General features: G+C 39.4%; 1 protein-coding gene and 1 long non-coding RNA gene across 2 annotated transcripts; one reads left to right on the top strand and one right to left on the bottom strand.

Annotated features, from left to right (window-relative positions):
- Positions 1 to 3,478: 3,478 nt before the first annotated feature.
- Positions 3,479 to 24,090, bottom strand: LOC136440931 (complement factor H-like). Its single transcript, XM_066437117.1, has 7 exons — positions 23,789 to 24,090; positions 9,128 to 9,216; positions 7,204 to 7,374; positions 6,522 to 6,722; positions 5,709 to 5,903; positions 4,993 to 5,034; positions 3,479 to 4,164 (listed from the first exon to the last, which is right to left on the bottom strand). The coding sequence occupies exons 1-7, from the start codon at positions 23,791 to 23,793 to the stop codon at positions 4,154 to 4,156; spliced, it is 714 nt and encodes a 237-aa protein (XP_066293214.1). The 5' UTR covers positions 23,794 to 24,090; the 3' UTR covers positions 3,479 to 4,153.
- Positions 14,231 to 20,770, top strand: LOC136440302 (uncharacterized). Its single transcript, XR_010756647.1, has 2 exons — positions 14,231 to 15,458; positions 19,804 to 20,770. It is a non-coding gene; the product is annotated as an uncharacterized lncRNA (long non-coding RNA).
- Positions 24,091 to 24,184: the final 94 nt, after the last annotated feature.

Here is a 24,184-nt window from a genome sequence, read left to right as displayed (position 1 = left end):
GTTAAAGATCCTATCACACTTATTGAAAAGAGTAGGGACCGGGTCCTTCCTGGTGTGATTGGTTCATAACTGGTTAACCATACAGTTCAATGGCCACACTTGGGGCGATTGTCGTATTAAGGTCACCTTGGTACTAAAACAGTAGCCTCCATACCCTTACGATTCAGCCCCGATGGGCAGTAGTCGGGCAATAACACCCCCCCCCCCCTCATTGCTGTACGAAAGCGCCCTGTCTACGGGATAACTGACAACCAGGCTGCTAAGCTGAGGACCTGGGCTACACATAAAAATTATAAACTGACACGTTTTACCGACACTCAAAGAATTATAGAGTAACCCCATAAAGGATTCTACTGACCTTCTCGTGGCGATGGTTGGGAGTAATTGGGTCCAATGGGACCCGGAATCTAATCCAAGGTTGTGCCCAGAGACATGTCCGAACGTGCACCCCGATGTTGTGCCCTTGGGAAAGACACTTTACACGACTTTCCTCATTTCACTCAGGTGTAAATGAGTACCTAGCTCATCTAGGGTTAGGGGCGTACCTCGGATAGGACGTTAAATGGAGGTCCCCTGTTTAGGGAGAGTCACACCTTGAGCACGTAAAAGAACTCACCACAACTTTCGAAAAAGAGCAGGGGCATGCCCCGGTGTGAGTGGACCAAAACATTCCGGCCTAAATGGGGTAGGGAATTTCCCGTGCAGCCTTCGTAACACCTAGCTTCTCCTAATGGGTCAGTGAATTCAATACTTGTCTCGATCATTGATATTTCTGACCTAGGGTGAAGAGATGATGCTACATTTAGTGCTTAAATGAGTGGCCCCCTATGGCCTTGCACTGAGCGAGTTCGTTAAAAAAAATTTGGAGTGAAAGGTCGACTGATGTTCGGCGCAGTTGGCTTGTGATAGTCTCAGTCCGCCGAAAATTTAGAATATTCAAAACATTCGGCTTTGGAAGGGAGGTTTGGAATGGGTTGGCTGGTTGCTGGGAGTAGTGGTCAGATTATGTCGAGGATTCGAATTTGACTCTTAATCTAAAACCGGTCAGGCTGCTCCCGAGATTGATATCAAGCCTCACTTCCTTGTCGTCATTTAGGGTTTACAATGCACTAGAAATTTAAACCTGACAGCACTAGAAATTTAACCCGACAGTGATTTACTGATGTAACCTTCCGATTGATAAACTTTAAAATGAGTAAAAGCAATGAAGACATGGGAGGGGGTATCTAACGTTTAACTGAACATACCTTCTGACCAATTTGCAGTCTTCTGTGAAAGTTGTTCCACGACGATTTTCAGGCGATCAAGTTCTGACTTGAGCCCGTCGTCAGTACCGACGTTCACAACCTGGTTACACGCACATTTCTCTTCTGGAGGTGGCTTGCAGACAAACTGAGCAGAACACAGGAACACAAACGTCACTAGGAACGCTATGGCGAGAGGAAAACGTGGCGCCATTTCCTTAAAATGCTTTCTTGAAAGCGGACCTGGCTCAGATATGTCGACAAGGAAGTCGTCTGTGCATAAGTGTTCTATGTCTTATTCTGCGTTGTTGTTTTTGACTCTCTGAGGGGCTTGGATTTCATGACCATTGTTGAGTGGTTTGCTTCGTAAACAATGAACCAGAGGATATAGAAGTCACCATCACGCAAAGTAAATATCGCATTTAAGGTCATGCTGGTGTATATGGCATGGCGGCCTTCAAAAGGTTACCTCTGCGGGGTACACCTGTTTCGTCATGCCATCCATTTTTATGGAGAATGGTCTTTTTGATGATAGATCAAGTTTAAAAGGTGCGCTTTTTTGTCGAAAAACGTCAGCAGGGGAATACGTTACTCTTTTTAATTTCATACGGGCAGAATGTAATTGCCGCTAATTTGAAAGTAAGAAATGACTTTCCCTATTATATGTGAAGTCTAACAGGTGACCTTGGATGGGTCCTATTGCCTTTTGTGAATAATAACGATTTGGGTGAAGTCCCGAAACATTTTTGGCTGGTGTGACTGATGTCATGCGGTAAAATGAACATGCGCACTGATAAGGATACATCGCCTGAAATATCCTGTCATCGACTGAAATGTCTACTATATCTTAGCTTTCAGATAGTTCTTACCGGTCGATACACAGATTTCAGAATGCTTTTATTTTGATTAATACACTAGAAATAAGCAACAACCCCCTTGAACTGTTCCTTCAAACTTTTCGCCAAAATCTATTCAGATCATCAAGTACGCCATACTGGCAGACAACCAAAATGTCTTACAAACTATTACCTTAAAAGATCCAAACTTCAAATGGCGCTGTTCAGTTTACTGTCATCAGTTATTCTTAGAGCTTTGTCGTGTGACAACCTAGCACGCTTAAGTCGCTATATCCAGCTATATCAAGTTTTCAGTGGAGAGTTATACGATTTGAATAAATGACAAGGCTTGAGTTTGAGTGAATAGAGTGCAGCGGCTTGAAATACTAGACAACTCCATGTCTTGACACGGATAGGACAAACATCACGTTAACAACATCTACCAGCACAGTTTTCAAAAATTGTTCCTTTTAAGCTAATTATTCCTGCTTATCTTCTCGGTTACTTTAATAAGAATACATTCAGATATTGGCTTTTCATACAGCTATCGTACTCAAACAAACGGTAGCCTGCCATTGTGTCCGCTGATAGCAATTATTAGCAAAAAAAGCTAATCCATTACTGTAAATGCAGAAATGTTCGCGGTGGTTTTATGTTCGCGGTTTTCGCGGTGACCATTTTACCGCAAAATTAAAACCACCGCGAACAGTTGTTTCCAATACTGTAGCAGTATATATAGCAGACTATAGCACTGCCTTGAACTTAAAACCACCGGTGCACCGCGAACACGCCATTTTCCCATTAGAGCGAAATAAAAAACCACGCGAACTTAAATGCATTTACAGTATTCTATTGCTTTTGCTTTTTGATGCCTTTCGTTGTTTTGTTTTGAAAAGAATTGCCGCTACTTAGATACAAAAAAAAAAATGTTTCCACCATGAGGTGGTCCTTGGTACTGCAGCGTATCTTCTGGGTTTGATATCTCGTGTTCTGGACATGCTATGGTCATGATTTGTGGCAGATAGCATTTAGGGAAGGGTGTAAGTGGTATAGGCTTCGGCCCCCTAGCGGCTTTTTTGGCACTGCAGGAGCAAGAAGGAGCTTGCTGGATATAGTCGTGATTTTTGGTATTTAGATAGATCGAGTGAGGTTAAAATCATATGGCGAAGATATAATGGTCGTGGAACTCTAGTTGAAAAATTGTTTTCACATTCACGTGATTTCGCGTGCACCACATACTTGTTGGTTCGGTATGGATTTTGTGTCGTTAATGTAAAAGGACTACTGTTAGAGTTTTATGGCAATTTTAAACCCCTAGATGATTATTATGGTATCATTTCGGCATAAGGACGAAATGAAAGTAATTTCAACTGTTGTCAACGTGACAAAAACGCAATATACCTGTGTAACACACCGCTTTATTCTCATGGATATATGATATCATAGATTTTTAAAAAAATCACTATTACGGTCATTATTAAACCGAATATAGAAAGCTACAAATGTGGCGCACTACCAGTAACAGAAAATAACAGTATTAATTTGACTAGGTTGTTAAAATGAAGCTGAAATCGGTTACGCACTCAATTTAAAGTAATAATTTAACTATTGCCACGTGTAAAATGGTATAAAGGAAACTTAACTTGTTAACGTTTTATAATTTCAAACTTGAAATCAGCGTCTTCGCCCAATAAGCACGCATCCCAATACAGATACAACGAAAACCATTAGTTCTGTCAATTTGTAAGAACATAATATTAATGATAATCTAATAGAAATATCTCTGTTACACCTTGTAACACCTTGTATTACCCAGTTTTGTATACAAATCACCTTATCCTGCCTAAAACCTGCTTATAAGTAGTATATTACATCGCCCATTATTTTACTTATATAGCATAGCCTTGAAATGTAGCGTTCCTAGATATACAAATCACTTTTTTTTATAATTGATTCTAAACAGTGTGTAATCTAGGCAAGCATTCATTAGATCTATTCACGGATGTCCAGGTCTTGCAGGGGTCAGCATCGCAGCGGTTTGGGACACTCTGCTGTCATCGTGGTGCTTACCATCTATTGGTTTGCTGTAAAATAGAATGCAGGAAAGGAAGAATGTATGTGGAAAACATAAGGATACTTGTCTCTGTAAAGCTGGATGATAATTTACACAGACTACACGTCATTAACACACACGATTAAGAGGCATTCATCGCTCAGCCATATATTTCGCCTGTTTCATCCTAACGTAGGAAATGTATCTAGAAACAGATAACGTAGAAAAGGTATCTAGCATACATGTATATATAGTGTTGCAGGATGGGTACTCGAAACTAACAGGTGTTATTTACAAAGTATCACCTTGTTATGAATACTTGGGAAACACCTTTCTAAACATTGACATTTATTTGTAGGTTTTCAATTGGATAATAAAAAAAAGAGCTAGGCAAATTTGAGTCAGAAGCAAATTGTATGCTAAAACGTCAAATTTGTGAAAGGCTATCCACCTCCTCTTTTCGTAGGTCACCTATCTAATAAAATGGGTGCCAATGAAATGATTTCCAGAGGTCTAAGTCAATTATTGACCCAAACCAAATGATGTTGTCCATGCTATATATTCACACATCATCCACAAAGACACTGCAGAAACAATTTCAAAAGCTTAGAATTTCGAATGCTGCCACGATTATATGGTAAAAGCTATTTGATACATATTGTATTTGCAGTGTAGGATACTCAATGGATAATGATACCAATGTCGTGTAATATAACTTTTACAACTAACTCACTTAAAATGAATGATAGAGCATCTGTCTCTTGGAACTGAATGCTCCTATAAAGTCATGCATTGGTATAATATTTGTCACTTTTTACTGTATACACATTAAAATATGATTGTGGGATATGATACATACGTTGGATACAGTAAAGTGCAGTGCATGGCAGCGTCCCTTGCCCTAAGGATGTGAGAAATCATATTTAGAAACAACAGTAATTCACGCTCTAATTTAGGCCAGAAGCACAAGTCAGTGAGGTCGTATTAACGTTCCTCGTGGCCCAGCCTCATTTCACATTTAGTACACACTAATTAAAATCTCGTGCTTTACATCTATGTAACTATGTATGGCTGTAACTATGTATGTATGTATGTATGTATCTTTCTATATATCTATCTATGTATGTATCTATAGATAGATTGAAAGATAGATAGATATAGATGGCTAAGTAAATATATAGATATAGATAGATGTAAATATATATATATATATATATAGATAGATAGATAGATAGATAGATGGATAGATTTTGTTCTTTGACAGGATTTTCTTTCAAATTACGTAATAAACAATGCAAAATCACCAGCAGACAACACACAAACTTAAGAGTATAACTCCAACATAAATCGGCCAATCTCGATAAAAAAGTTCTCAGAAGTTAAAAAATACTGATGGGGCTGCAAGTACACTGCTTGTGCATCAGAAGCTTATAGATTGATAAATGCAAAGCTTAATTCTAGCCTTTGTATTAACTAAAAATCACATCTTCTTTGCTAATTTTGTACCTATAGCATATTCTCCAAATCTCCCTCTGAAAACATCTCCAGATATGGTGATGTTGTACATGTACATACCTGTGTATCTACAGACCAGGTCGGTCCCAGTCCAGTGACCAAAACTGCAACGTCTGAGGGTACTGCCGGAAACTCTAATAAACCCAGGACGACAACGGTAGAGACAGCTCTCCGCTTGTGAGTACGGGGGGGTACAGCCGTATCTGATGGCGCTCCGCACGTATGGCGGCGGTGCTCCCCGGCAGCCTGCTTCCGCTATAAGAAAGAAAACAAGACTTACAGTCGATGTTCAGTCGTTTTTTTCATGGAGATGAGGCATTAAGCATGGTATAAGGGACATAGCGTCAATACGTAGGATGAAATGGATGGTACAGTGTCCTTCGAGGTCTTAACTTAACGTGCTCCTGTTCGCACATTATCCTTGAAATAATTACTATGATTATTAATTATGATGATTAATCTGCTACTACTTATCATCAACAATTCACTACTAAAACAGTTGATACGATACAACGTATTTCAAATTGCATTTAAAGGAAATCAGCACAATCCAGATCGTATGTAAGATAAGGCTGTACATTTGTACATTCGGCATTCTTATGTCTTACGCTGCGCTTCTTCAAGGACCACGTGTACAATGCAGTGATTGACACAATACAGTACAAGCATGTAATTGAATTTGCTCCTTTGATCAATTCTGGGATAAATGTCTTTATCGCAGCCACATGTACAATCATCTTTGTTTTTTTACGGTCTAAGGGAATAATGAAAATAATGTATTAAGCATATCAGGATATTATAGACATTTTCATTATACATTTATATTGTGTTATAATGTAGTTTCAAAGATATAAGTAATTATGGAATAGATACCTCTAGTAGTACAGATAAGAGGTGATCCAGTCCATGCTCCATTGTTACAGTATCTAACTCTGGTCCCGGACACTCGATTGGTCCCGGTAATGCATACGGAGTCACATTTCTCCCCTTGTGTATAAGGGGGACTACACTGCGTCAAGCCGGAAGGACGTGTGTTAACATTTCCAGATGGGGCAGGGCAGTTCATCGGAGACTCTAGAAAAACGTGGAAGAAGAGTTGGGCAAAAATGTCGCTTAAACGCGATTGGGGGAGGTAAGAAAGAATACTATTGTGGACTACTAATATCGTGATATTTAGTTGAATAATCTACAACATACATATGTCATGCTTAAGTTTATTGAATATATGATCATGTTTCATGTATATTTTCGAGCTCCATTTCTTGATAGCAAAGTTGTAACGCCAGACATTAGTATGGCCATCAGTATGTAAATCAATTATGCCGTTGCGATATAATGCAGATACCTTGGGGAATTTTTGTCATGTCATGTGGAGTCGATAAGATGTTATTTTAAATAAAGGGTTTCGCATGTATTTTAAGTATTTCAATTTTCAACTTCAACCATCAATCGCAAGCATATGAATAATATTTCAAATTCACATGTTGTCCAATTATCTTAATCTAGTTCTGCCTAGGCAGGTAGGCAGTTCTGATAATAACAATAAGTTACATACTGCAGAACAGATTTGTCCCACTCCAGCGTCCATTAGAGCAGGTCCTAACGGTGCTGCCGGAGACTTGAGTGTATCCGTAATGGCAACGGTAGGTACATCTCTCCCCATTGGTGTAGGGGGCGTAACAGCCGTATCTCTGAGCGTTACGCACGTCTGGTGCTGTAGAGCATCCTGATACGAAGCAACATTTAAGTTTTAAACACCCTAACATTGTTGCGGCCACAATGAAAAAAGGAGCAAAACAGACCCCATTGTGTTCTTTTCAGATATATATTATTTATAAATTGGGGGGGGGGAGGACTATTTTACATACATACCTTAGTCAATAAAAGAGGTATATTTTGAAACGATTAAGCGTGAATTCATTTCAATCCTTACCATGGTCTCTGAAGAAAAAAAAGTTATCAATAAATTTGTCCCTTATTTTCAACAACTACAAAAATACGACAACGTGATAACAAACTGCCCAATTAGGCTTCCAGGAATACATTCATGAACCTTAACCCCAACAATTTCATGTTTTAAAGTATCTATACATTATTCGGGTCTAAATGGAGCCCACTTGGAGTTAGAGTTGAAACAGATGTTTATTCATTTATTTTTTATCGCGGAATTGTGCCAATCTCAGTCCCAACTTTTGAGAGGTTACGTTAGATGTTACAAAGACATAAGACGACTGTTATCTCGCATTTAAAAATGTTCAAATGACTATTGAAATTATACGCTTACAGTACGGTCTAATAGACCTTATCGGGTGTATTAGGGATAAAGAAATTCCACCGATTGCAGAGTATTTACTGTAACCCTGAAACACTCGACCTTTTTTTCGACTAAAATAACCAAACGGGGGCAAAAATGACCCCAAAATGTTTTGTTCAGTAAAATCTCCCTTTTCACTTTTTCGCCGATTGTTATCCAAACATTGCTTCATCAATGTTAGAGAAATGTTTGACACGTTTAGGTATGAAAAATTCCCATTCAGTATCATAATTTATGCAAAAAGGTTAGAAGGACCATTTCTTAACTATCCCTATTTAGGCCGGGAGGGGATTTTTGAGGGCCAGGCCAAATTTCATGTTGCATGACTCCTGAACGGCTAACGCTAGAACCACCAAGGTAACTTTTCATAAAATTCCCTTCACAAAGATTTCAAATTAATAAAGTAAGTTTGTCATTTTTAGTGTTGCCATGACAACGGGTTTTGACAGGCATATCTTACAAAATCTGCTAGTTTCAATTCAAACAATGATGTGTCGAGGCTCTGTTGGTACACCACACTTAATTTCTTACATTATCATCATCTTATAAAATTAAGTGTAACTTTCATGATTTGAAATTAATATTTTGTGCTGTTTTGATGACGTCATCGGTCAAAATCTAAGATGGCTGATAGAATCACATGAAATTATGGAAATTATGTCATAATGACGTCGTATTACGTCGAAATGACACAGAATTTGATATGATAATATCAATGCACATATCAAACATCCTCTGAAAATTTAGTGGTCATACTATAAGTAGTTTAGGAGTTACAGAGGACAGGTCTCGAAAACAGCAGATTATTTTCGCTGAGGTCAAAAATGACCCCAGTGCAATCACTCCTTACTTTCCTTTATAATGTTAAAAGTATTGTGCCAATCTCTTTAGAAAATTAGGATAGGTTATAATAGATGTCTACTGACAAACTCACAGAAGGAATTTTTGTTGAACAAAATTGTTCAAATGGCACATCAAAATCCACGCCTGGGGTCAAAAATGACCCCGTTCGGGTGTTTGAGGGTTTATCAAAAGCATGTCAAATTCACGTTCAACAGCTAATTTAACCTTGATGATTTCTTCGACGATTGCTCTCAAAAATATCAATTTCAGTAAAAAAAAATTGTTGTCTTTAAGGCCCAATAACAACAGTTCATTTCCTTACCATAACGGGGCCGAGGACGCCACCACCATGCGTCGGACTCCAGAAAAAGCTTAGCTACGAGAAGAAGTAGAAGTGCGCATTTTATTAACCTAAAAAAAGAAGAAAAAAATACGTCAAGAGTCGAAGAACTTGCCTAGTTATGATAAATATTAATGAAAATAAGAATAACAATAACAATAATAATAACAATAATGATAATGGTGTTGATGATGATGATGATGGTGATGATGATGATGATGATGATGATGATGATGATGATGAAAAAGATAATAATTACAATAATGATAATAATAATAATATTTAATATAAGTAGAAAGGTCACCGTTTGCTCTTGACGAAATAGAGCATATTTGACTCCCTCCCCATGCAATAATGTACGTTTTGTAATGATCCAACGTGCTCCTACAACATGACCTCAGGTAACCCGAATGGAAGCTGTGTGTCTTGGCCAACGGCAAATGGCACTAGCCGAACCTTAAATAGAACATGTGGGGAGTAGGAATTTTGGTACGTTTTTTTTTTTGGTAAGGAAATGGTTGCAAAAGTCCTCAAAATGAGTTATTTTGATGAGGCGTATACCAAAACTATAAATACCAAACAGAATATGATAAAAAGCTACTTAAGATGTCCGATGACACGTTTTTCTCAGGATTTCAGTTCAGGCCAAGGAGCCCGAAATCTACAAAATGGCGACAGGTTCAAATATGTCTGCTGACACCATATGTACCACCGATGTTGCGCACTTGGGATAGACACCTAACACGACTTTCCTCGCTCCACCAAGGTGTACAAATTGGTATATTGTTCTCTGTACGTGGCACTGTTGGAATAAGTTATGAAAAACCTGAGTGCAGTACCGCATCGTCCATGTCTGTCAAAAACGAAGTAAAAAAAAAATGACGACATTTTTAGTTCGTAGGGCGTACTGCGTCACAAGAAAATGAGCTTTTGTTTTTATGAAGGCATTTGACAATGTGATATTTTTCCATATCACCATTCGTCGTCACAATGTAAGCGGTAAAATTAATACAATGGGTGACGTCTGATTTAAACATTAGGTGTTTAGTAAGAGATAAGAGAATACAATTAGAATCCATGTGCACGGAGAAAAAAACCCAAATATGGCTGCGAAATCAGACAATACGACATGGATGTCAACGAAAAAACTAAAACTAGAGATAAATATTAGCTTGTTCAGCAAATATGAACAGGTTTGCGTTTCAGTGTAACTAATGTGGGGGGAAATGAACATAACTAGAAAGGTAACAGTTGTAAAGTAACTAGTTGAAATACGTCATATTTCACTTTATCTCCATCCCCTGCAAAATCTGACTGTTCTGAAATGGAATGTTTTTGTAAAACCAACCCCCTTGGGAGAATTACTTTTCCGTTGGAACCTTCAGTTGAAAAGAACATTTTCACTAAAACCTTTTGCATGATTACCCCACTTTTGAATTTCATGTAAGAAAGAAGTGGTGTAAGTTTGGGCCCCTTAGCAGCTTGCTCCGGAACTGCAGGGGCATTTTTGTTAAGAAATCTTTCAAACAGGATTGCAGAATACAGTAACGATACATTACCATGCAATATGGTGTGGAGGAAGCTTAGACAAAAATGTACATAATTTGAAGAAGCTGTCATCTGCGCTGCATGGTGATTTGTGAAGTGAATCCGTCACTCTTGCCCTTAATCCGTTATCATAAACATTAAACCGTCAGCATAACCCTTAAACCGTCACCAATGACCCTTGTCTGTCACCCTTGCCCTTTATCTGTCACGAAAAGCCTTTAATCCCTCAGCGTGGCCCTTATCCCGTCATGATAGCTCTTAATCTCTCACCATCACCCTTAAACCGTCATCATAGCGCTTAATCCGCGACCTTCGCCCTTAATCCGTCACCACAATCCTTAATCCGTCACTCTTTTACTTAATCCGCCATCCTTGCCCTTTATCTGTAATCATTTCACTTAATCCGCCATCCTTACCCTTAATCCGTCACCTTAGTCCTTAATCCGTCACCCTTTCCCTTAATCTGTAATCATTTCCCCTAATCCGCCATCCTTACCCTCAATCTGTAATCATTTCCCTTAATCCGCAATCATTACCCTTAATCCGGTACCTTAGTCCTTAATCCTTTCACTTTCCCGTAATCTGTAATAATTTCCCCTAATCCGCCATCCTTACCCTCAATCTGTAATTATTTCCCTTAATCCGTCATCATTACCCTTAATCCGTCACTTTAGTCTTTAATACATTACCATTTCCCTTAATCTGTAATCATTTCCCTTAATCCGCCATCCTTACCCTTAATCCGTCACCTTAGTCCTTACTCCGTCACCCTTTCCCTTAATCTGTCATAATTTCCCCTAATTCGCCATCCTTACCCTCAATCTGTAATCATTTCCCTTAATCCGCCATCATAACCCTTAATCCGGCACCTTAGTCCTTAATCCTTCCACTTTCCCATAATCTGTAATCATTTCCCCTAATCCGCCATACTTACCCTCAATCAGTAATTATTTCCCTTAATCCGCCATCATTACCCTTAATCCGTCACCTTAGTCCTTAATACGTTACCCTTTCCCTTAATCTGTAATTGTTTCCCTTAATCCGCCATCATTGCACTTAATCCGTCGTCTTAGTCCTTACTCCGTTACCCTTACGATCCTTAATCCATCACCCTTTAACTTAATCTGTAATCATTCCTCTTTAATTCGTCATCCTTGCCCTTAATCTGTAATCATTTCCCTTAATCCACCATCCTTACCCTTAATCCGTCACCTTAGTCCTTAATCCGTTACCCTTTGCCTTGATCTGTCATCATTTCCCTTAATCCGCCATCCTTACCCTTAATTCGTCACCTTAGCCCTTGATGAAGACCTCATTTGCATAATTGATGAGAAAATACTATGACTCAAGACGGGCTTGATGGATGGTCATGATTTTGGTATGTAGATAGAGTACAAGGGTATTTCTTACAAAACGAAAAATCAGTCTAAAGTATGTATACATGTACTAGGTAACTTGAGAAAATTTCAATTAACCTTCTTGATCCTTGCACAGGGCCAGTTCCAGCTGGGTTTTGTTTATGCATCTGTCAGCATGGTCCAGTCTGTGCATGTCCCCGCGGTTAGATAAGATTTCATTTATCCTTGAAAGCCCAGGCAGAGTCAGTCACTCAGTGTATACAGCAACACAATAGCAGACTGAAGTCTAACCGCGTTTGTGAGAGAGTACTGTATAAGTATATATAGATCTACAGGCCGTCTTGTTTCCTAAAGGACCACAACTGGACACCTTTTGGGGCGACAGAAAAGCAGAATGAACAATTGCAAGGTAAGTTCTTTTTGAGTTTGACTTCATTCTGTTACCAGTGTCTGTGTATGCATATGTGTCTATTCAAGGTTAAAGTTAACATTTAGAAAATGTGTAATACCGACATTCAAGACATATGACATAGAGTGGCAGTGATCTGAGACAAAACAGCAAAACAGAACATAAATTTGTGACAGCAACCTGAAAAATAATGCATTGGCCCAAGCAACAAGTGGGAAACTGATCAATGTTTCATTTCAGCAAAAACTTGTGATGCATTCCAATATTCATCTACAAATGATTCATTTTAAAGTAAATATGGCAATTTCTTGCAAAAATGTAGTTGTATAAACGGCTTCTACGCATTAATGAACCTTCCTGCAGTAAAAACCGTAGCCTTGATAAGAGGAAATGCAATCTCTTTTAGTTAACAGTTCTCACGACCGAAATGGCCTTGAAAAAACCCAAGTAGACGTAAGGTGATCAATAATGCAGGGACTTGTTCCCTTCGATAAATGCCAAGGATGTCCTATTGCAGGTGTAGATAGCTTGATGAAAGGTGAATACACCTGAATATATATAATGCTAATGATGGCCTCATTTGCATAATCTATGCAGAAACTTCATATTCCCTTTGTGTACATGCTACTGATGTCATATTGGATGTGTATGTAGCTTTAGGAAATGTAAATACAAAGGCATGGTCATTATGCTAATGGGCCTCATTTGCATAATTTATGCATAGACTTCATATTTCCCTTACGGCATATGTCATAGATGTTATATTGGAGGGGAAGGTTGCTTCATGGCATTAAGGAACCTTCCTGCAGAACCGTAGCCTTGATAAGAGGAAATGCAATCTCTTTTAGTTGACAATTCTCACGACCGAAATGGCCTTGGAAAAAAACCAAGTAGACGTAAGGTGATCAATAATGCAGGGACTCGTTCCCTTCGATAAATGCCAAGGATGTCCTATTGCAGGTGTGTGTTGCTTTATGAAAGGTGAATACACCTGAATATGTATTATTTTAATGATGGCCTAATTTGCATAATCTATGCAGAAACTTCATATTCCTTTTGTGTACATGCTACAGATGTCATATTGGATGTGTTTGTAGCTTTAGGAAATGTAAATACAAAGGCAAGGTCATTATGCTAATGAGCCTCATTTGCATAATTTATGCATAGACTTCATATTTCCCTTACGGCATATGTCATAGATGTAATATTGGAGGTGTAGGTTGCTTCATGAAAGGTGAATACAACAGGAGGAGTATTATGCTCATGAGGACTATGCAGAAATTTATTTCCCCTTACGGCTTTTGCTACAGATGTCATATTGGAGGTTTACAACTATTTCACGACCCACAGGGAAATTCCATTTCAATCGTCTTTTCTATGTAACACTATGGGAAAAAACACACTTATTTCATTTTTATTTGATTACAGTCCGTTGGGGGAAGTACCTGAGTCACAACTATTGCCAGCAATGGAATACATTGTCAATCATGCCTCGATCAAATTCCATCAGTGTGGAACAAAGAAGAAGGAAGAGAAAAATAACACAATTAACACCAGAGGCTGCCGAGGCACAACGGGCATACAACAGGTCGTACATGCAGGAGTACCGGTCAAAAGAGACACCAAATGCCACTGACAAACGACTTGCAGCTAGTAGGGAGCACATGCAGAAGCGCAGAAAAGAAGAGAAGCCAGATGCCACTAACAAACGACGTGCAGCTATTAGAGCTAAAATGCAACAACATATAAAGTATGAACAAGCCAAGAAATAACAATTGACAAATGTGCCACTGTTTATAACATTGATCGTACGTCTCTACGAAAAGTTAACACCATTTGGCGAAGGTATGAGGTCGTGGAACTCTAGTCTGTAATCATTTCCCTTAATCCGCCATCCTTACCCTTAATCCGTCACCTTAGTCCTTAATCCGTTACCCTTTTCCTTAATCTGTAATCATTCCCCTTAATCCGCCATCATTACCCTTTATCCGTCACCTTAGTCCTTAATCCGTTACCCTTTCTCTTAATCTGTACTCATTTCCATTAATCCGCCATCCTTACCCTTAATCTGTCACTTTATCCCTTAATCCGTCACCCTAGCCCCTTAATCCATTGCCCCTGACCTTCATCATCCATCCTTGCTCTTAATCCATCACCATAACCCTTAATCTGTCACAAAAGCCTTGATCCCTCACAGTGGTTGCCCCTCAATCAGTCACCCTTGCCCCTAGTCCGTCGCCATAACCCTTAACCCGTCACCATAGCCGTTAATCTGTCACCCGATAACCTATTCCGTCGTCACCTTTTCCCTTAATCTGACATCCTTACCCTTAATCCGTCACCATAACCTTAATCCGTAACCCTAGCCCTTAATCCGTTACCCTTGCCCTTAATCCATCGTCAATGTTACATCTTGTTCTGACCAAATTTTAGGTCTTTTAAGCAATATGGATATAGACCACAAATGGTATGACATGTTAGCAAAGTTGGGATGGTGCCATTGTGATGGGAACTTTGACTGGGTATCAATTTTAAGCCCTGTTTCCAAGGCTCTGGTTAATGACTTCTCCAGGCACAGCAACATGGATGCACCCATGGGAGTATCAGTTACAGGGTACTCGTCTGGTGGGCTCAGTCTAGTACCGTGGCCACAGTGTCTAGACGTATGAGAACAAAGGGCATTTCTTGTGTTAGAAAACAACTCATTTCTAGCGATAATATGGAGATTTCTAACCTCTAATCGAAAGTTGTGACAACATGGTGAGCAAGAAGGGGTGTATCACCCCCATGTCAGCAGTGGAAACAACAACGGGGAAGCACGGCCAGAAGAGACTGAAGAATATGGACTGGTTGAAAATAGCAGCACCAGACGTTTGTTCATTAATATCCACGGCAGGAAAAGTTGTTGTACGTTCCGCAGACAGGACTCGACTATGGAAATCTAGATTCTGAGACTGGAAGGACAAATAACACCAGAGTCGATCTGTACAGAACCAAGGTAAGAGGCGTCTGTTTCTGTTTTTGTGCAGGTAGGTCTTTTCAGTTTTTATGTTAACGTTGCGCTTTCGTGGTCATTTCAGATACCTTTCATGCCGGGGTAGAGATTTCGGCAAGTTGCCATTTTCGAAACCATCTCGACGTATGTTTGATATTCAGAATGGCTGTTAAAAGTGTTATTGAAACTTTTTAGGTTTGATGAAAAATTAGCAATTCGTTTATGGTAGAGTCGTAACGGAGACTACCTTCAAGTTAGTCCATGGTAACTTAACTTAGCAGCCTAGAATTTAGAAATACGTCGCATTCATCCACGTTTAAAAATCATGTGCCATACAAACGTTGGAATTCCAGAACTAATTCTAGTATGTCGCATGTCCACGTATAAGAATCAATTCCAACACAACTTATTTGTACACGTTTAAAAATTTACATCCCCGACAAAGGTAGACTGTTACAGTAGAAAAACTACAAATGTAGAAAAGAATAATACGTCGCACTCGTCCACGTATGAAAATCATACGCCTGACAAATGTAGAAATTCCAAAACTAATTCCAGTACATCTCACCCCCGACAAATGTAGCATTAACTGAAGAAAAAGTACAAATGTACAAAAAACAGTACGTCCCATCGTCCACGTATGAAAACCATACATCATATGCCCAAAAAACGTAGAAATGCCATTCTAGTACATCTTTTTGTCAAGTATGAAAATGTGCACCCCCCCCCCCTCCCGACAGGCTAATTTAGAATTAGCTGTGTAGTTAGAAAAAATAATACGTCGCATTTATCCACGTATTAAAATTTTACACCTGACAAACATACAAATTCCAAAACTAATTCCAGTACATCTCATTTGTCCACGTTTGAAAACCTCAACCCCCGACAAATGTAGAATTAGCTGAAGATAAATTACAAATGTAGAAAAATGATATGTCGCATTTGTCCACGTGTTAAAACCATAGAAAAATTCAAATGTAGAAAAAAGGATACGTCGCATTCGTCCTATTCTTAGAGTATTAGTTATACTCCCATTCCACTTGGACGGCGCTTTCGCCGCGCTCTCACGGCGACCTAAGGGCCCCATTCCAAGTCACCACACGGGTGTTTGCTGTCATTGTTTAGAACTAATTCGAAACCTATGTAACTATTTGTAATATAAATGTCATGGTTTCTTAACATTCCGAAATTTGTTTACACTTTCTAGATGTTCCCAGATTTTCGTGCAATATTCAAAATATTCATGGCACTGGGAACAACATTTCTGATACTTTCTAAAGATTTGCTACAGCACATTGCCTTTATTTCGAAATTTGAATTATTTTTTTTCGAAAGAAGAAATTCAGAACCACCTGCAGAGGTGTGGGTTTGTGCGCCAAAAAAAAGACAAAGTAGAAAGCCCGACAAAAACGCTGAGAAACACCAAAAAACAGCCGGACCCACTCCTCTGCTTGGAGAGTAATAAATGAATGGTTTATTACGTCGTTGCTAGGCACATCATACAGTACCAGCTTCATTGGCTGAAATGCATTATGCTTTGCAATTAAAAGTAATCTAAAAGCAATTAAGATACATACATAAGCTGAACATGACAAACCTTACAAATAATTTTAAAGTAAATGTGTACTCGTCTCAAAGCTTAGGTTTGGATACTACATGTAGGCTACACAATGAGTGCTAATGTCCCGGTTTAAAAAACTTGGTCAGATTTATATACGACTCAGTCTTAAAAATGGTGTGAATTATACAGTAATTCTGATTGTTAAACAAGACGAAGCATACTGAGAACGGCTTATTGCAAATGTATATCAAGATTAGCATAATTTGAAATTCAATGTTTTCTTTGCTGAATTGTAACAAATTGCTTGCTATCTGCGTATTCTTGTAGAGGAACTCTGTGGCGTAGACCTGGTTGTCTCTTTATGTTCAGTTCAATAGACAAGAACCCTTTGCATTCAACTTTTGTACTTATACGTCCATAAACGTACATATACAATCGGTATTTTCATGTTGTATGGCAATTTACAGGTGCTGGGGTCATGTGGATTAAAAAGAGGATTCTTTAAGAAAAATTCACAATTTACTGCTAATTAGTTAATAGCACCCAAAAATAGACGATTGAAAGGAGCGCTAATGATACCCCGTTGTGCTCTCACGCCGAGGCGTGAGTTAAGTAAACAAACAGTTCATTTCTGCCTCTAAACGTTAGCAGGACAGCAATCAGAAAAAAACATTATCAGTGCCTATTCACTGCCCAATCTCTCGGCTTATTAATCAAACCAAGAAATCTTGCAGAAACGACCGAAATGCGACAGAAATAACAGAAAGTACCGAAGTGTAAGTGGTAACAATAGTCTACCGTGCCGCCCTCCCACTAGAGCAACACCGCTAGAACAACATGTTCAACTGGGACGTAAAAAACCTGCAGTAGATCTAACTCCGCAAGGCCTAGTCCAAATTATGAACGCCGATCAGCCACCACGGAAAACATACAGGCTTTATTGTAAGCTGAACAGTGTAAGGTGGAATCCTCTCAGGTGGAATTTGTTTCGGCTTGGTTTCGTCTTGTGGGAAGTTTGTTCCCGTGTTGTTCCGGCGCGGCAGACATGGCTGTCTCTCCCGGGGAGGGGTTGAAACACGTTGTCTAAAATATCTATCTTTAAACGTATCTAGATTTGAATAATAGAATCTAAGCACTACAGTAGTATTGTTATGACGTTATTACTGTGCACTTTTGTATCTATAATCATTTGACAATAGTTTCCAAGAAAGTTCCCCCTACACACAGAATAGACTCCCCCAAGCAGGCCACTGTGTTAGAAATGTTGCAACATAGATCTAAATTCTTTTTTGGCGTTTTCCTCCAGAATCTTCGTGATTTTGTCGGTAAGATCCCTCTATAGAATATAACCTTTTAGTTTACAATTTACCGATACCATGGGAAAATTTACTGATACCATGGGAAAAGAAAGCCTTCCTTTGACAGTACATGTTGCCGAACTTGAGTGACAGATCAAACCCTTTGCGACTAGCGGCTAGTCGGCTCTCCCGGCTTTGCTTTGTGCCGATTCCCGGGCTTATTTGACGTGGATAAAACTTTTGCTTTTGCTCATTATGTGTGGTATTATGTCCACTGATCATTTGCAACGTTGCTGGCCCTTTTTGTGCGGCAAAATTACAGTTGAATTGTGCTTATTCTCCGGAGGAACTCTTGGCATGCTTGCCGGTGTCCACAGACAGTGTCACGCCACAGTGACTTCCTGCCCGGTCGGCGGTCAACGCCCGATCCAAAACATGCTATGTTAGGTTCAGCGGCTCATTACGGGGGGCAAATGACCCATATCTTTATTTCAAAATATCTCGAAATATGAAATAAACCTATCTATTTTTCAAATCTATTAAAAAAATGATCTCTTTTGACAGTCACTTTCGAAATGTTTGCAAATAATCAGAACAACTTCTGAAACATAGTATTCTCGTATTTCCTTTTGTTAGAAACATTTATGAATACTTATAAAGATTTGTAATTGATAAAATAATAATTCGAAGATATTATGAATATCATTAAAAAAACGTGTGGTGACTTGGAATGGAATATACCCCCATTCCACTTGGACGGCGCTTTCGCCGCGCTCTCACGGCGACCTAATTTGGCCACAGCGCCGTGAGAGTGCCGAATTCCTGGAAAACGTGCTCAAGTGGAATCTCTACGGCGACCCAAAATCTCAAATGTCAGCAACCTTTTATGAGCGACCAAAGATTTCACAGATAACTCAACGGAATGGGGGCCTTAATTAGTAAAAGTCCGTCAAAACTACCTGCACAACTCCAATTTTACCTGTGCTAGCATGCAGATTTTGAGCCCTACACGTAATACTCTTCACTCACCTTACAGGATAAGAGGTCAAATTCCTAGGGACCAAAAATTGTGAAATAGCTTATCAGTTTCACATATTTAACTCCAAATGTTGTTTTCCTAGCTAAAGATAAAATTAGTACAATTTTACCTGTACTTAAATGCGAATTTCGAGCCCTATTTTTTTAATCGAACTCCAAAACCTTGAACAAGTTAAGTAAGTATAACACGCCATATTCGTAGGTACTAATAAATATGTCAAACAGCTCATCAGTGTCACATACATTCTAAATTTTGTTTCCCCGTAGGACCTAACAACTACATGACTAACCCGCCACCGCCAACGACTTTGAGAAAGAAAAGCCAATCATGATTTTGGAATGATAGGTTAAATCGACCGAAGCTGTCTATCGTCTTCAGAGACGACAAGAGAGCAGAAGAGAGCATTCAGGTTGATATGTTTCTGTATGTTTTTCCTCGATCCCTGCACAGGTCACCTATACCGGACTTCAAGGTCATCCGTGGCACCGGTTATCCACTAGGGAGGAACAATCCAGGCCTGGAGCAATCTGGCCGTTTCCCACACAGACTCTCACCGCAGCAGGGGAGGCCGCCGGAGACCTTCCACTGCATGCTTGACCAGCATCAGAGCCGTGTTACAATGATTGTGCTGTTACAACCAGACATAACCTGACACGATTTAGAGAATCCACACACTGGCGTGCACATGTTGTCCACTTAATCTGATTTAAACGAATACGTATTGTCCAGTTTGTTGTTTATTTTAGTGTGCAACTTTTAGAGGCTGATTTTGCATGTATAACGTTATCAAAGAAACTACAGGTGATTAACCTCGTCGACGACAGTTCAAATCGAACCGGATGTACGAATGATAGAAACCCAATGCAAATGTGTATGCAATTGCAAGCTGCAGTAACATTTCACTCCGTCACTTTCGTCCAAGAAGTTACAGTGCAACTCCATACCAAACTTGGAACGGTTACTTTAGAATTAGTCTGCTATTGTTGTGCCATAATTCTTTGACGCTTATTCATTTGTTTAAGTGAACTGCAGCGACGAGATTAAGTAATCAATGTTGTGTGAGCAGAATAAGACAGGAGACGAGAGATTTGTAAAACTAGGAAGTTAAGGTCAACAGAGAAATAGAGACCTTCAGTAAGGATCGTAGTAAGCTAACATTATGAAGTCACAATCAGTCAGTGTTATAACGTTTACGTCGCCCTTGGTAAGTATGCGGGAATCCTTGTCTCTGTGTCATTTCTTTATCCTTGATGTGGTCGTCTTCAAATCAGCATCTAAAAGAAACCGTATTTACACATCGGTCATTATTTATTGTAAGACGGAAAGGGTCTTAAGTATTCACCATTTCAAAATTGACTTAATTTTATTGCAAAAGCTAATTTGCCATCTCACCATTAAACAAACTAATCGTTGTTCATTGTTTTTGTGGCTGTCGTCCCTACAACATCACATTAAATAACAAATCTATATTAACCCTCTATCGTTGGGGATCTTGTCGTCCCTTATTACTTTTCGACAAGACCACAACAACATGATTCTCAGTGGACCTTGCTCGTCCTTTAGTACAGTGGGCCTTGTGTCCATTTGTGCCAACGGCAAAGTCACAACACCACCACACTAATAACATTCATCTCTTAAAGCTAAAATTAGTGGCAAAAACCACCCCTCCGTTCAAAATGGTCGCACCTAACCCGAAACTAGGAAAGATATAGGGAACCAACATTAGCGACAAAAACCACCCCCAATATCATCGATTCCAACACTTTCTAATCCAACATCACATTAAATAACAAATCTATATTAACCCTCTATCGTTGGGGATCTTGTCGTCCCTTACTTTTGGACAAGACCACAATAACATGATGCTCAGTGGACCTTGCTCGTCCTTTAGTACAGTGGGCCTTGTGTCCATTTGTGCCAACGGCAAAGTCACAACACCACCACACTAATAACATTCATCTCTTACACCTAAAATGAGTGGCAAAAACCACCCCTCCGTTCAAAATGGTCACACCTAACCCAAAACTAGGAAAGATATAGGGAACCAACATTAGCGACAAAAACCACCCCCAATATCATCGATTCCAACACTTTCTAATTCAACGTCACATTAAATAACAAATCTATATTAACCCTCTATCGTTGGGGATCTTGTCGTCCCTTATTACTTTTCGACAAGACCACAACAACATGATGCTCAGTGGACCTTACTCGTCCTTTAGTACAGTGGGCCTTTTGTCCATTTGTGCCAACGGCAAAGTCACAACACCACCACACTAATAACATTCATCTCTTAAAGCTAAAATTAGTGGCAAAAACCACCCCTCCGTTCAAAATGGTCGCACCTAACCCGAAACTAGGAAAGATATAGGGAACCAACATTAGCGACAAAAACCACCCCCAATATTATCGATTCCAACACTTTCTAATCCAACATCACATTAAATAACAAATCTATATTAACCCTCTATCGTTGGGGATCTTGTCGTCCCTTACTTTTCGACAAGACCACAACAACATGATGCTCAGTGGACCTTGCTCGTCCTTTAGTACAGTGGGCCTTGTGTCCATTTGTGCCAACGGCAAGGCCTCAACACCACCACATTAATAACTTCCATCTATGACACCCACACATTAGTGAAAAAACATCCCTCCAGTAAAAATGGTCACACCCAACCCATAGCAAGAAAAAAATTAGCAAGAACAAAAAAAAGAGGAAACTTGCAAAAAAAACACCCCTCCGTCAAAATAGTCACACCCAACATAAGCGACAAAAAAACACCCCTCCGAATAAAATGGTCACATCCAACATGGCGGCCCCCATCCTTGGATGCAAAAACAGAACAGGTTTTGCTATCGCAAACCTGTAATAAAAGGTAGACTATGGAATAAACAACAATAATTATCTACGCGTACGCGTGTTTTCTAAGTAAAAGAAATCTGCGTCGTGCTGATGGAAACGTCACTCCTTTGAAGTTCAGTCAGATAGAATGTTAATTGTTATTTTCAAAAGGAGTTTCCTTGTTGTGTATTAAGGTAGAAAGATGACGTTGAATGGATTCCATTGTCTCTCGTGATTGCAAATGACGTCGGGAAAGTCCAAACACTTCTTGGTTGGTTTGGGTGATGAGGTATGGCATTTTGGGCATGCGCACTCGACGTTTTAGTATCCTATAATCAATTTACATCGTGTTGTCCTTTTAGACTTATAGCTATGACCTGTTTATATCCTCAACTACGTCATGTTGGCCATCAGCCAATAGCGTGTCACAATACGTGCTGATAAACCATTTCCTTGAAGGACTCAGACGTGAATCTAGCAAGGAAAATGTATATACATATATATATATATATACATATATATACATATACAGCATAACTTGGAAAAGATTCAAGTAAAGCCACTTATAGATACTAATGTCTGGTGACCTCGACATCGTGTTACGCCTACCTTTAATGATGCGCAAGTAACATCTGACATTTGGTAGATACCATAGTCTCAATGCTTTCACCTTCACAGCAAATCTGCTATACATGTCAATATGATTGGCAAATATGACACTTTTAACACAGACTCATATGGTGCGTAGGATAGATTCTGGTCTTCCTGGTGACAGTTAAATCTTACACTTAACATTAGATATCAAGGTTTGCATTTTCACCTACGACTCGATATGGTACGATCCGTGAAAGCAACTCGTGTCATGTCTGCTCACGCAGAAGAAGAAAATTGGTCGTCTTAAATTTACGTTGGTTTTGACAGTGCCATACTCATTCAAAGGTCTCAGTTGGAATATGAACCGTGCTAACAGATATGGGGACGTATTCGGAAGCTAGGGAGAAGCTAGCTGGACAGAAATGTCTTGTTAGAAACCAGTGCTTGACGAATATACCTCGGCAATAGGGATCAACTATTCTGTGAGGTGAAAGGTCAGCCCTGCAGGCGATATGTCCTTCGAATAGAATACAGTGACAACATAAACAGGTATCGTCTGTCGGATTTTCTAATGACATAAATTTAGACTGTAGTAAATCTGCAGAGAATACGAAAGGTTTTATAAAATTTGCCTTCCCGCGGAGAACAGAAATATCCATTAAGGTATTTTCCCATGGTAATAGAGCAGTTCAGTTTAGGTTAGTTTTGGTGAAAAGTAATTCCTAATTTGTTATCCTTTCTTTAGTGGTGCTTTAGCTAGCAGTGAAGGAAATACAAGAGGGGCCATGTGTTTTTAACAGTAAGTGTTAAAGATACAAATCAGAGTTACTAGAATGTGATTGCAGCCCGTCTTCACACAGGAAATAAAACAGCCAAGTGCGCGGAAAAGGCTAGGATATTTCTAAAAACAAATATAAGATCAAAGCATTACGACACCATATAGATGTTACTACAATGTAGTCTAGGGCTTAAACAACAACGTATTTGGTAAAGACATACTTCATGTTGAAGTGGATGGTTGAGCTGTATCCAAGCCAGTAGTTGTGATGTCGAAACCTTTTTCCCGCAGAGGCGTGGCAGAGGTGTACCAGAATGAGGAACTTGGAAGGAGGGCTTCATTTTATACACTTCTTGATAATTAGTCAGTTTTGAAGGGGCGTGTATTCGTAGAAAAGCAGGCTGCGTCGTGCCGATGAAACGTCAGTTCTTTTAAAAAAAGGCATGATGTAATTTTTACTAATTTTAGAGTAGACGTAACTTGTTTCCTTGTTATCTACCAAGAAGGACTGGTGACGTTGAATAGTTTCCATTGTCTGCCGTGAATACAAATAAGATCGGGAAAGTCCCCTAACGTCATGGTTGGGTTGGTTGATGATGTCATTCGGTATATTGGGC

This window comes from Branchiostoma lanceolatum, chromosome 8 (assembly GCF_035083965.1).
Source record: "Branchiostoma lanceolatum isolate klBraLanc5 chromosome 8, klBraLanc5.hap2, whole genome shotgun sequence".
NCBI classification, from domain to species: domain Eukaryota; kingdom Metazoa; phylum Chordata; class Leptocardii; order Amphioxiformes; family Branchiostomatidae; genus Branchiostoma; species Branchiostoma lanceolatum.
This window is presented reverse-complemented; position numbering and strand designations above follow the sequence as displayed.